Source organism: Abramis brama (assembly GCF_963993115.1).
Source record: "Abramis brama genome assembly, chromosome: 12".
NCBI lineage: Eukaryota > Metazoa > Chordata > Actinopteri > Cypriniformes > Leuciscidae > Abramis > Abramis brama.
The window spans coordinates 34,915,304-34,929,388 of record NC_139974.1 but is presented as its reverse complement, the minus strand read 5'-3'; the positions used below and the strand labels follow the sequence as shown (position 1 = coordinate 34,929,388).

General features: G+C 38.4%; 1 protein-coding gene across 4 annotated transcripts in view; it reads right to left on the bottom strand.

Moving 5' to 3' along the window:
* The window catches only part of LOC311093577 (PHD finger protein 14), a 79,981-nt gene that overhangs the window by 34,325 nt on the left and 31,571 nt on the right, over nt 1-14,085 (bottom strand). For all 4 annotated transcript variants that reach the window (XM_084131080.1, XM_084131081.1, XM_084131082.1 and 1 more), the window contains exons 12-14: nt 8,198-8,304; nt 7,834-7,965; nt 6,496-6,658 (exon numbers count right to left, since the gene is read on the bottom strand). In XM_084131080.1, coding sequence (XP_083987206.1) covers nt 6,496-6,658; nt 7,834-7,965; nt 8,198-8,304 — 402 coding nt within the window. The remainder of the gene's footprint in view (nt 1-6,495; nt 6,659-7,833; nt 7,966-8,197; nt 8,305-14,085) is intronic.

Genomic DNA, 14,085 nt, shown 5'->3' with positions numbered 1-14,085 from the left:
ATGGGCTATGTTAGAGTAGTGGGAAAAAGCTTATACAATGTAGAATTTATAAGACAATTTAGAATTTAAATAAGCAGGCCAGAAACATTGCAAGTAAGTTTTGATGTAATAGTCAAGTTATTTTCTAAAAGAATAACAATGTTACAGGAGTAACTGCGCAGTGCGTCAAAAATAGAAATAAGAAGTCCATCCGTTAAAAGTGCAATTATGCGACACACTTAGCATACAGCAGAGATGACTTCGCTAATTATAATGAGAACCATTTAGTTTTTTGTAGCCACAATGTGTTGCCTAATAGAGTGGTGCAGGTATGACGTAAATTTGTAAGCCAAAAAACAGAAACAAGTTAGCATTTTAGCACTTTCGTTTCCATCGTCCTGAAGTCAGTGGGTTTTTGGTTAAATGGCTGAAATAAGGTCTGTGGTCAACACTAACTCAAGATACTTTCACATTTTATTCTATGACATAAAATACATCAGCATTACCCCACTAAATGGGACTACAGAGGATGTCGGGGACATTAAACGTCATCAAGCCGAACATGTAAGCCCAGTCCACTTTTACAGCCTTGTGCTTATAATTGTGCTCTTATAAACTATTCTAACCCAAACTTTCTGGGAAAATGTTTTTTAGATAAAAACTGAAAGTGTTGTTGGAAGTGGTGACGTTGAAGTCGTGGGACCGTGGTTTAGTTAGTTTATAGCCTACCTTTAGCTTTTTACTTTTGGCGACTGCATTTAGGCTTCAAAATTAATAAAAGTTGTGTTCATCTGTAAATTATCTTGACGGAAAAAACGTGTAAGATTTATAAACTTTTGTTGATGCCAGAGCTTGTTTTTTGCGATAATCCAAAAGCCTATGGAAAAATCCACTGGTTTTTGTCGAGGGAACCAGTGTGATGCTAACTGTCGGTTGGCCTACAAATCATACCTGCACCACTCCATAAATAATTAAAATGCAAACAAATGAATAAATGAGGCTGTGCAGTTAATCGAAATAAAACTGAAATAGCAATACATCTTATCAAACTGCGATGAAAGAAGTATATATTATTCAAAATATATTATATTAAAAAAACCCTGTGGTGAAAATCAAGATTTTAATGTTGTTTATATGTCTATGTATTTAATATGTTTTAAGACAAACTATGTGCAAATTCATCAGTCAACACCATTGCTGAGTATTTCCTACTTAAAAACTGCATTGTACCAAAGACATTCTCAAAAACGCAGTTTGAAACTGCCCCTAAGTCCTACCATCACAAATATGTAACCAATCCAGTCAAGGCTAGTGGTGGGGCTTTTTCATTCTTCCTAGGGATGCTAATTTTAACATGGTTTGTAACATTTGCAACACATTATTAGCTGTTTGATAATGTAGTCAAGCCAAGGGCTAATCATATCAATTACCGATATGTGTCGACTTTAATTCAAAATCTGAAAGATTTTACTTAGCCAAGAAAGTGCGCAAAGACAGTTCCCTTTACAATCACTAAAAAGCTGTCAGAAGTCATCTTCATTTATATAGCGCTTTTAATAATGTAGATTGTTCCAAAGCGGCTTTACAGTGATAATAGGAAATTAAAGTTGTCTACACTACACAAAGAAGCTCTTAGAATCTCTGCATTCAAGAGATCAACAAACATGTCTGTGATTGGCTACATTGCTCACCACTACAAAAACATGTTGAAAATAGAAACGTTTGACATTTCACTGGACCGTTTACCCAATAGGTTTCGGCACTATGATATTATTACAGTATCAACTGAGGGTTCTCTTGCTTTCGTTTGTGGATTCTTAAATCCCTCAAGCACCCCCGTAGAACTGGGCATGCATGTATAATTTGCTCTTCCTCTTCTTGTGAATTAGTTTCTGATTCAAAAACACACGGCTGAATTAAACCAATATTTCCACTTGCCATCATGTAGCGTTTACTACAGCTGACAGAGTGGATCAGGTAGTCCAAGCTGGTGTGATTGGGTGGAGGCGGGGACTAATTCGAAAATTCATGGATCGGTGTATACAAAAATAAACAAGGGTGTAAGTTACATTCAAGCTATTTTAAGGCATGAAGAAATTACTTTCACAGGAAAAAACTTTTAAATATGTCAAAGTGGTTATCAAATATGAGTTTTAAGGGATAAAATCATTTACTGCAATGGGATTTTGAGTAAAAAGTATTAAAGTAAAATGAGATTTAAAAAGCCGCTCAGTTGGATTGTAATGTGTTGTTCAAGCCATGTGGCAGTAAGCTGAACAGAACAAAGTTTAACGCTCTCCATGAGTAAACAGCTCACGCAGAGCAGCTGGTGACTCGCGGCTCACTGTAGCTTCTACAGATGTCAAACAGTGGTGCTCCTCTCTAATCCAAATCTCTCATTCAGTCCGACTCCCCCTTGTGTGACAGAGAGATTCAATCCCTTTGTTTAGAGCCCAGACCACAGCCCTAACCGATGCCCCTCTCTATCCAGATATAAGGCCATTCTGCAATTGGGTCAACCCTTGCTGTTTAAATTGGATTTTTGTGTGTGCCATGAACCAAGATGGAGTATCCAAAGTCATTCTCCACTGTGCGCTCTTCTGTTCGCCTAGAGACACTTTTTGCACTCAGGTTTTTCTTGTCTACCATCGTTGGATCAACTCTTCATCTCCATCAGAGGCTGATAAACATGAGAAAAACAACAGCAGCACTGCACAAATCAAATCAAACATCTCCACCTTAATGCGAACGGGCGTACGAGTGTGCCAAGCTGGGGCTTTTTAAAAAGGGAAGAAAAAACGACAACATATTTAAACAGATTGTGAAAACAATTCCATCTGTCGCCTTTGGCTTGCCACCACACAGCAGATGGAACACTTATCATTATAAATGCTAACTGCTTCCACACTGCCAATTGGCACTTAAATGCCTCTGCCATTTCTCCCTCGATGGTGGCACCAAACAAAGGCACTCATTTATTTCATTATTCCTTCATTACGGCAGACTCGATTAAGGTAATCTATAAAAGGCTAGATCAGTGGTCCTCTGCGTCGAGAGCCTCTACGTAACGCTAAAGTATTGTAGACACGGTGATGGGCAGACGTAAACAAAAATCTACACTTAGAAGAGTCAAGATGACTCTGTGAAAAAAGGAATTACTTTCTAATTAAACACCTCACAATGATGCATCTTTAAAAAAAAAACATAAAATCAATTTTCACAAGACTGGAAAAACTACTGGTGCATACAAAGGCACCGTAACAAAGAGTAGCCTACTGCGGTAATTCAAAGACGACTAATGGCTTACAATCCAGGACAAACATGTTAACTAATAATCAAAAACGTGTTTGATCAGAAAAGAATTGTTTGCTACAAAGTTCACAAAACTATAGGACTATTTGGTCGCAAAAATAATTAAATTATCAAATTAAAATAGTATAAATAAAAAAATAAATAATTGCACTAGATTTAATTGCAGTGGTGCCTGTCCCATAAAACTCAATGCTTCTTGTTGTGGGTGGTTGCCAGGGCATTGCAATGTGGTTTCTAGGGTGTTCTGGATGGTTGCTAGTGGTTACTTAATAGGCCAAGTCTAAAGAGCTCAATTCTAAGGCTCTATGATATTCTGGTCTCTAGGTATCGCACAAACCCTCCATTAAAGTAAGTCAAAACCTCATTGGTTCTTGTGGAAGCTCAAACGTGCTGCATTACAAGAGAATGAACCTCATTGGTTCTCGCACTTCAAGCAAACGTGTATGAGCTTCCGTTTACCACAACTAATGTGTGAGTTGATGAATGTTTTGATGTGAATAAAAGCCTAAATTCAATCTGTTCATCAGATAAATTGATCGTGTCTCTTTAGAAAATGTGGATGAAAAGTGACCCTTGTTTTTATCAAACTCCACTAATTATAGCAACATTTCCAATTCCCTCATTCTATCAAATAATGCAGAAATCTTTTCAAGTCCAATAAAGTGTCACAACAAAATCTCAGTGTGCACCAGTCATGAGAGCCATTTCAGTTGTGCAGGAGGGCCAGTATTCAGTGGCCCTGGAGAAGTGCGGAACATTAGTGAATCCGAACACCACTGACTCCTGAACGGAAGGAATGGCGGGGGGGGGGGGGGGGTTGATTAGCTAGCCGTGATAAATCAGAACACAGCTTTACAAAGGCTTGCCACCACCACACCGGCTGGTTAAGGGCATTAAAAATGCAAAGCAGGACTCCTTTCAGCTGCTGCCACACTCTGGAGTGCAAGTGAAGATAAATTCTGCAATGAAGCATCTTTCTCTGGTGGAGTTTAGCCGGAGCTACAGAAGAGAGAGAAAAATAAAAGCCTTTTAATCCAGCTGCTCTCCACTGAAGCCTTTGCCTCACTTCTGGGCACGCGTCTCAGAGACTAAAGGGAAAACGCATTAACCCTGCCTGGCATACGCAAGCACACACTCACACACGTGAATACAGCAAACAAAAACAACGTCCAGAAGTCATTCCTTTTTCCTTCATGTGAGCTACTTTGACAGCCATCAGCCAAGGCGAGCGGCTGCAGTGCTGCAGAAGCCATCTAAAATTGCGCTTTACTTTCTAATTCGATTTAAAAGCTGGCAGGGAGAGGTTTATTGACTAATCTTTAAAACAAAAGGTTGAAAAAGACAAAATGAAGGAGGGCTGGGGAGCTTGTTGTTTCTCCGATGGATATCTTTTGTCATCCTTAAGGGAGACGGGCTGCCGGAGCACTATCGCAGGATCAGAGAATGCTGGACAGTGATAAGTAGAAGCCATGGAGAGCCTGAAAGACAAGCCCTATCTCAAGTCTGAGAAAGCACACACACACCTACCCTCACACTTCAAAGCATTGCTCAGCTTCTACAGCTAGAAGTAGTGTGTGCACAAGCCTGATCATTCAATAGACAATAAAATAATCGTTCCAAAACATAGTGAGCTGCCTACAAAGGCAGCATTTTAAGGAATCATAGGCAAGCTACACATTTGGCAAAAAAGTCCATTGTTTATTGTCAATAGTGTAGTGTTGTGTGAGGCACAGCTCACACTGAAATCCCTTTCAAACCAAACAGCTTTCTGTTATTCAAATCGGCGAATCCAGAAGACCAACTTGAACTCATTATGAAACCTGGGTGGGTAAATTTTTCACTCTCACGCTACATTCCTAGTCGCATTTTTATTGAAATGACTAGATTTTGACGAACAACTGTAAATGTGACCACATCTTAAGGGTTAAAGGGTTAGTTCTAGAAAATTCTGTCAACAATTACTCACTCTCATGTCGTTCCAAACCCGTAAGACTTTCGTTCATCTCCAAAACACAAATGAAGATATTTTAAATGAAATAGATTGATTAAATGAGAGATTTCTGTGAATAGAGAAGTCTATTCACCCAAAACTTTGATGGTTCAAAATATTCATAAAGACATTGTGAAATAAATCCATATGAATCGAGTGGTTTAATACAAATTTTCTGAAGAGACATAATCCCTTTATATGATGAGCAGATGTAATTTAGGCTTTTATTCAAATATAAACAGGTCAGCGAACATACATAGATCGCTCAAATATGGTAAATGGAAGCTCAACTGTACTTGCTTGATGCGCAACATGGAAGAATAACAATCATTGGTTCTTGACAGTCAAGCATGCAAGCTTAAGCTCCAGGACCATATTGCGTTTTCTCTCATTCATAGTAATACGTTTGAACAGTCTTGGTATGTATATAGTCTTCGATATTGTGCTGTTAGCTTAGCAACATGCTAATATCAAACTGTACTAGAATCAAATTTAAGTCAAGACGTAGCACTATTTGTGTCAGAGTGTTCTGAGGTTAGGATGCTATCTTTGAAGGCTGCTGCCTTTGTAGGGAGTAGGCAGCAAGGCAGCTCATCAAGTATTAGTGACAATTCTAAATGCTTATGTTCAAATAAAAATGAAATGCTAAGGAGCAGTCCCAAAGGGGCTTTTTACTGATGGCTTAATTATGCCTGTATCAGTTTCAAGGTGATTTTATAAAACAATTCAATATGATATAGTAATCAACAAGGCTAGCAGTGACTTACACCAATAACCTCTGTGAAAGCTCAAGAGACTAAAGAACAGGTCAATTATCTGTTTTACATGAGGAGCAAAGAATCAATTTCAAGTCAATGAATGACTCTTCCACCTAAAACAACAGCTAGAGTTAAACCACCAATCAGGAAGAGCTAGACAAAGCTTAAAATGATCTAGTAAACAGTACTAGTAGTAGTAGTCCCTTGAGCCAAGTAATTCCCATTTTACACCAACATGTTCTAATGGATTTGTGAGTCTCTCTCAGAACTGGGCCATGTTTTCATTTGAGAGACATTGAAGATGTAATTAATATTGTGAAGCATTAGTAGTCTGTGGTTAGAGAATCAACTTTTTCTTTAGGCGGAAATAGTGGAAATCTGCGAAAGCCATCCAGATTTGGCACCACAATTTCAATATCAGTAATATGATGATGCTCATGATATGCTCAAACTCACAGTCCCTCTCACTTGAAGCTTCTTGGGCTCTGGGCTCATTTCTTGAGGGATAAATTTGATTGGTCCCTTGATCTGCCTCCTGGACCTTTTGGTTCCATCCGGCAGCGTCTCCATGGCGATGTCAGCCTCATCACTGCTGGCCTGGTCGCACTCAGAGCACTGCCTGGAAAAGGATGAGCGAGAGACAGAACGAGAGAGAGAGAGGGAGTGAGAGAGGAGTCAGGTTTTCTTTTGCTTTCATTTGACCTTATTGATTTCTCAGTATGGAGAAATCTTTGAGATGAGAGAGTGGCTTTCAAGGTCCTCGCCCATGTTTTTCCATTGGAAGCAGACGTGTCATATTCATTCTAACAAAAGGGATGTTAAGTATCCCGCACAAACAATATATAAAATTGAAGGAATAGTCAAATTCTTTAGTGCGGGAAAAGCTTTTTGATTATACAGTATTACTGTCTCAGGGGCAGGCAGTTGCCAGTAATTAGGTACGACTTGGCCCCCTACACAAATTTATCTTTCGAATGCTTTCTAATTTCCACCCAGCAGACCGGAACGACATCACGCTTTCTTATTCATGGATTAAATGAATTACTCGAATCAGCAGCGAAAGCATTGGGCTCAGCTTGACAAATAAACAAAACACAGAAACGCTCACGCACGCAACTGTGGAGCTCCACATCAATTTTGAAAGTGACAGTTAGTATAACCTTATGAAAGTAAACATGGAGGGACTTTATGAAACACTACAAGTGGAAAAACACTCTTAGAATTTGAAACTAAATTTTTATTTTGCTATAGACATTAAAAAAAAATTGGGCTGTCAACTTAACATGTTAATTTAGTGATTAATTATAACAAAAATTTAATAAAAATCCTCTGCAATTAATCTTGCTCTCAGACCCATATATTAATTTATCATGTAATTTGATTAGAATTTTTAATCAATTGACAGCCCAAGATAAAAAAAGAAGAAGAAGTGAACTGTCAAAGTTTTACAGTTTATTTGTTTCCTTCAGAGCAGAGAATCCCAAGCGTTTTTAAGGTAAACTCCTTTGACCGTAAATATTTACTTGAAGTACGGCCTATGATTTTAAGTCAATATTTCAATAATTTAATTTCTAATGTTGGCTAATGGTCACAGGTAAATAATTAAATATTTTCTAAATATCTTTTTTAGTAAGTATTTTATTTTGATTGTTTTATTTTTTCTTATTCTAACAGTTTTATAATTATTAGCCATTATTAATCATTAGAAACCCTGCTCTGGAGTTATAAGAGATGTAAGCACTTCCAGAAGAAATGTAATCACATTTCAATTCCCTCTCCCAGTCCTGTTCTCACCAGTAGCTGTTTTTGGTCTTCTTCGGCATGCGTGTGAGAGGTGGGTCCAGACAGCCCAGATGGTAATGCAGCTTACAGGTGTCACATAGCAGTAAAAGATGCTGGTCTTGGTTTTTCTTACAGATCCCACAGCTGCACATGCAGAACATGAAACCGTTTCTTATTTACAGCAGACAGCCACATTAAAGCATTTACTTTTTAAGCCAAGATATCTTTTCACACTTTTTCTGTGTATAATATTGTATAATACTCAGTGCATAATATTTTATGAACTCTAGGTCAATGTTTAAAAAATTATATTACAATAGCACTGCCCAGGTGTCATAAATGACCTGTTGGCACCCTTTATTGGCTGCAAGCTGACCTGTAGAGCATAGCTGGGAGGTTTGACGACTTCCCTGGTGATCCACCCTCTTTCTTGCTTGGCTTTCTCTCTTTTGGAGCTTTCAGAACTGCAGGAGAGTTCAATTTCTGCAAATAAAGCAGAACAATAAAATTCCACATTCCACATCCACATTTCAAAGACACACCAAATTATTCAGTGATAATATTAAACTAGACCATCATAACTTGAGAAAGTTATTTTCTAAAGATGTGTTTGCCAGGGTAGTGCCATAAAGTTGCAAAGGTGTTCTGGGTGGTTGCTTACACTATTAAATACATTTGAAAGTTAAATGCAATTAAATATTTTAGAGTGAAACATTCTCAAAATTGTTTTTGATGATTTTGAACAGACTTTTCTTTGGTACTTAGCCTCTATTAAACTAAAGTGTTTATTAGCCTAAACAAATGCAATTCATTCAATAAACAATGGGTTTGTGACAATGAAAGCTGGTCGGAGCATTTGGGAATTATTTTTGCATTTCTGTTTGATGCTGTTCTTGGCATAGAAATCAATCAATTTATGTCTGTTTTTCTCTCGTTTCCTCTATATGCATCACACAAAGCACTGCTACTCTAATAGTAGGAAACATAGTCATTTTATATATATATATAGATTTTTTTTATTTTTTTTGGCCAAACAAGGTCAATTGACATTCCTGTCAGTACACTGAAAATTTTAATTTTGTGTTTATTTTTAAATGGAAATGAAAGAAAAACATAAGCTAGATCATACAGACACCTGAAGAGTGACTATGGGTGTATTCACACCTGCCTCGTTTGGTTCGATTGAATCGAACTCTAGTTCGTTTCCCCCCTTGTTGCGGACCTTTTGGGCAGGTGTGAATACAGCAATCGAACTCGGGTGCGGACCAAACAATCGAACCGAGACCCAGCTGAAGAGGTGGTCTCGGTACGGTTCCAAACGAACTCTGGTACGGTTCGTTTACGGTGTGAACATGAACCGACCCAATTGCAGAAAACTGAGCCTTTTATTTGACTGCTCTTATGAGGATACGGACATTTTGGCATAATGGTGTCTAAAGCGAGCGAGCGAGCAAGAGCGCGCGCACGGCAGAGAGAGAGGGAGCGAGAGACCTTGCGTGCGTGTGCCAGGTAGTGTGCCTCACGAAGCGCATGTAAGGACCCAAGCAATCAATTGTCGGTGCGGGCGGGCTTTTATCTATACCATATAGTTTCTTCATATTGCGTTTGTAGAGAATAACACCAAATCAGTAAAATAACAAATATTACATTACGAAATATCTCCATGCTGAGCCTGTTTGTGCACTTCCTGCTTTTCCCTGCTTGAGAATTCCTGTCCAATGAATGGACGACCTTAGCACACGTGTGGTTTTGTTTACACATTTTGGTTCACTTGCAAAAAGAGCAGTGTGAAAGCGAACCGTACCAAACAAAAAAAATCAACATCCTATTTGGTCCGGACCAAAGCAAGTGAACTATCGGACTTTCCTGGTGTGAATACACCCTATGACTACTTTCATTCTGCAAAGCAAATAAGCAACACTAGGGTGAGACATTTTATGTAGAGATATGAACAAGACAAAAAATATAATGTAAATCAGTTTAATTAAGAGTTTCTCTTGAAAGTTACTTCTAAAGATGCAGGGAATAAGTTTATATAAAATAAGTTTTTCTATTTTCTGTCTATACATCTGTGTTGCATCTTTTCTGTCCAGGTTAATTAGAAAAATTATCTAGTAGGAACCGGTCGCACAGCAACACGGAGCAGCTTCTCTCTAGAGGCTTTCTAATCTGAGCGTGCTCTGTTCAGTGTGCCCATGGTGACGGTCCCTCTCCACTGCACCGCCGGGATTATAACAGGCCGGAGAGCTGAGCGAGGAGATACCAGGTTTCACATCCTGCAAACTCTGGATTACTGTGGCCAGTCCCTCACTCCACATCCCACATTTCAGTGGGAATATTATTTGGAGATGAAAGGTGTTTGACTAAGGACAAAACAAAACAAAAACCAAAAAAAAAAGAACGAAAAAAGCCTCACAGAACAGCCCTAACAGGCGGTTGGCCATCTGCTGAGAGAGCCAGACAGACTTTGCAGTCTTGCTGAGATTGTGGAGAATCCCAATGGTACCCTGAGAGGGGTCATATAACTCACACAATTTGCTTGGGGAGTCCACAATGACGTTTTAACACATGGTGTCCACATCGAATATTTCATTTAACAAAAAACAAGCTATTTCTAAACATGACTAAAACAGCAATTAGAGAACAGCATCTAAATAGCTTAGTGAGTAATGTTTTCCTTGTCTGTAAATTGTTACCAAATTCACACTTGAGTCCACAACTGAATTTTCATCATTCTCTGAAAAAGTTCAGATATCTGAATGAAATATTTGACGTCCCGATAAAGCAACACAACAAAATGTCATAATGGCATATGTCATAATATTATTCATAGAGTAGTGCATTTTTGTTGATGTGCTAGTTTAGATATGGATATAGTAAATAACAGCTTAATCTTCACATCACATCAAGAACCAGATCAGTTTGAATTGTGTATGAATCATCCAGCCTGATTTGTGATTCAGATTTTTGTTAGATTCATTATCATTGTTGAAGCATGCATTAAGATGCAACTGAAGGACACAAATACTAAAATTTTACACCAATCTTTTTCAAGTCCACTACTAAAATTGTCATTTTTTGAAAAAGTTTAGATATCTGAATGGAATATTGGACTTCTGAACAAGAAAAGAGTCACAAAAAAAATTACTACAATATTTTGGATTGATAAAATTATTTAAAATTATTATTCAGCACTATTTTTTTGTTTTGTTAATGTGCTTGGTTGTTTTGTGTGCCATCAACTTCTGAGTTTTACTGGTTTTAAATAAGAACATCCAAAACTGTGAAAGAACTCATTCGCAAATAACAGCTTGTTTACATGTCAAGAACCAGATCAGTTTGATTTGTGTATGAATCATTCAGTCTTATTTGTTTGATTTGATATTGTTGAAGCGTGCGTTAAGAAGTAACTAAAGGACACGTTGTATAAAATCGTTGCAAATAATTTCGCACACCAATGAATCATTTTACATTTCCAGGGTTCTTCAAAGCGTAGTCGTCATAGATGGGTACATTTCTATAGTGGTGTATAAAAACTACAATATTTTAGTTGTGCCTATATTGATTATGCTGTCGGTTGATTCAAGAGAAAGATGTCAAATTTGCAGTAACTCCTTCAGCAATTGTATTAGAAAGCACCGTTAACTAGTTTTCTGTAATTTAAAGGGATAGTTCACCCAAAAAATATAAATTCTGTCATTAATGACTCACCCTCATGCTTTCCAAACCTGTAAGACTTCTGTTCATGTTCGGAACACAAATGAAGATCTTTTTGATGAAATCGGAGAGATTTCTGTCCCTCCATTGACAGCTACGCAACTACCACTTTGACGCTTTAAAAAGTTCATAAAGAGCCGCCCACCTCCTACCATCTGCCGAGAGGACTGAAGAGATCCAGAATCGAGTGGTTTAGTCAAAAATTTCTGAAAAGAATTTCAATTTTATATGATGAATAGATTTAATTTAGGCTTTTATTGACATATAAATATTGATCAGTGAACATAAACACAAGCTCAACCGAACCTGCTTGACACGCAAGAACAAACCTCTTGTAAAAGCTCAAATGTGCTGCGTAACAACGAGACTTCATTGGTTCTTGTGGAAGCTCAAATGTCGTGGCCAACACACGAGAGTGAACCTTCATTGGTTCTCGCACATCAAGCCAACATGCTTGAGCTTCCGTTTACCACAACTGAGTTGATGAATGTTTATATGTGAATAAAACCCTAAATTCAATTGTGTCTCTTCAGAAAAAATGGAATAAACTGCTCAATTCATATGGATTACTTTTACAATCTCTTTATGAACTTTTTGAAGCGTCAAAGTGGTAGTTGCGTAGCTGTCAACGGGGGGACAGAGAGCTCTCAGATTCCATCAAAAAGATCTTGATTTGTGTTCTGAACATGAACAGAAGTCATACGGGTTTGGAATGACATGAGGGTGAGTATTTAATGACAGAATTTTCTTTTCAGGGTGAACTAACCCTTTTAAGGTATTATAATACAAAGCTTTTGTTGTTGTTGTTGTTGTATGGTCCAAAGCAGAATTTGTCAATTTCAGGAAGAAAAAAAAAGGTTGTCCAAATAAAATGAACAAAATATTTCAGACTCAACATAAATTTATAAAGGTCATATTGTTTACGGGAACAAATTCATACTTGGTGCGACCTCAAGTTTGCGAAGGTGATAAGCTACCGAAGACACATTCATGCCCCCTTTCAAAGTGTACCAGTGTGAGTTCTCCCTCACCCAAGGTGGCACGAGAGATGAGACGCTCTCCTGAGAACATCAATAATTTGAGGGTTATGTGCAGACACCAATGACTGATAGGGAACGAAAATGTAGTAGATAGATGACACAAAGGAGCGGGGCGCCTTGACTGATGTTGCTACTTAAGCGGCGTGCGTTTTCTAATTATGTGATTTATGACCATCATTGCAGATTCACTGGCTCACTCTTTTCCAGACCACTCGGCTCTCCTCGCCTCCTTCTACCTCCTTGCTCCATTATTGCAGCATTTATCTGCCGAGAGGACATTTTAAGAGATCCTTTTAATTAACCATCTTACACACTCTCTAAGCTGGGTAACCAGTTATTCAACGCAAATTAAGTTTTAAACAAGTGCGCATGGGTGCATGCAAATGGACGCCTTTTAAATGTTTTGTCGTTGTATCAGAAGCGAGATAACGACGTGAGCTGCAGTTCTGATTGTTGCGGTTTTAGGTTATCGAGGGGGAAGAGTGGACTTTCACATTCATTCTGGGGAGGCAATCTCATCAAATTCATTCTTCCTGGGTGTATCATAGAGATTAAAATGGTGACAAAACACAGAGGACTGGCGATACCTCCTTACTGACAACCTTTCACTCTGTGTGTGGCCCTGTAGCCTAGTCTACGCTAATTCTCCACATACACACTGCATGAAATTGAGCGACGTTTAGCTCCAACAAAACTTTTCCGACAAACTTTACAAAATCCCAGAATCCTTACAATTCCTTTCACGGTTGCTGTTGCCAGTGACATTTTTGTTTCAGGGCATATCCTGCTAAATGGCATTCTAAGTACAGACTGTTATTTAGACAAAAAGAGAGATCTACGGAACATTTCAGACCTTCACATTTTCGCACTCATTAAGTGACCGTCACCCATGGCGACGCACCTTGGTGATGTGGTTGCCATAGTGAGCAGGGGACTTTTAGCTACAGAGTCAGGGCTGAGTGCATGGCCAATGACAGGTCAATCAGTTAGCGCAAATGAAAGAATTTCGCAAACAGGAGGCCCATTACAGCGAAGAGAATTACCTCAACGCTGTCTACCCAGTGGGGTGCTGCCTACAATCTAGATTTCTTTCAATCACAGCTCATTACCCAGGTGCAAAAAATCCAGGGAGAAGATTTCTGTTCTCTTTACACTCTTTTCACTGTGAAGTCAAAGACGAATTCTGCCAACAATACGCTCCAACTGCTAGATCCACGTGTTGCGTCCCAAAGTGTCTGCATTGAAGACCAAAACTGAGAAAGTCCATGAGCCAAAGAGATATTGACTCAATTTACTTCACATTTTATTAACTGGAGGTTAATAAGCTGTAATGCACAATATAGCTTTCAAACAAAGAGTGTGATTCACCATGCAGACATATAATGTTAAAATTTACGGCCATTAATGTCCGTTTATGGAAACTAAGCTGCAATAAAAGTTATGCTTTGTGTGCACTATGCCAGTAGTTCAAGTGAAAGCATTAGCCAGGTTGTTTCAGGATAGCTGT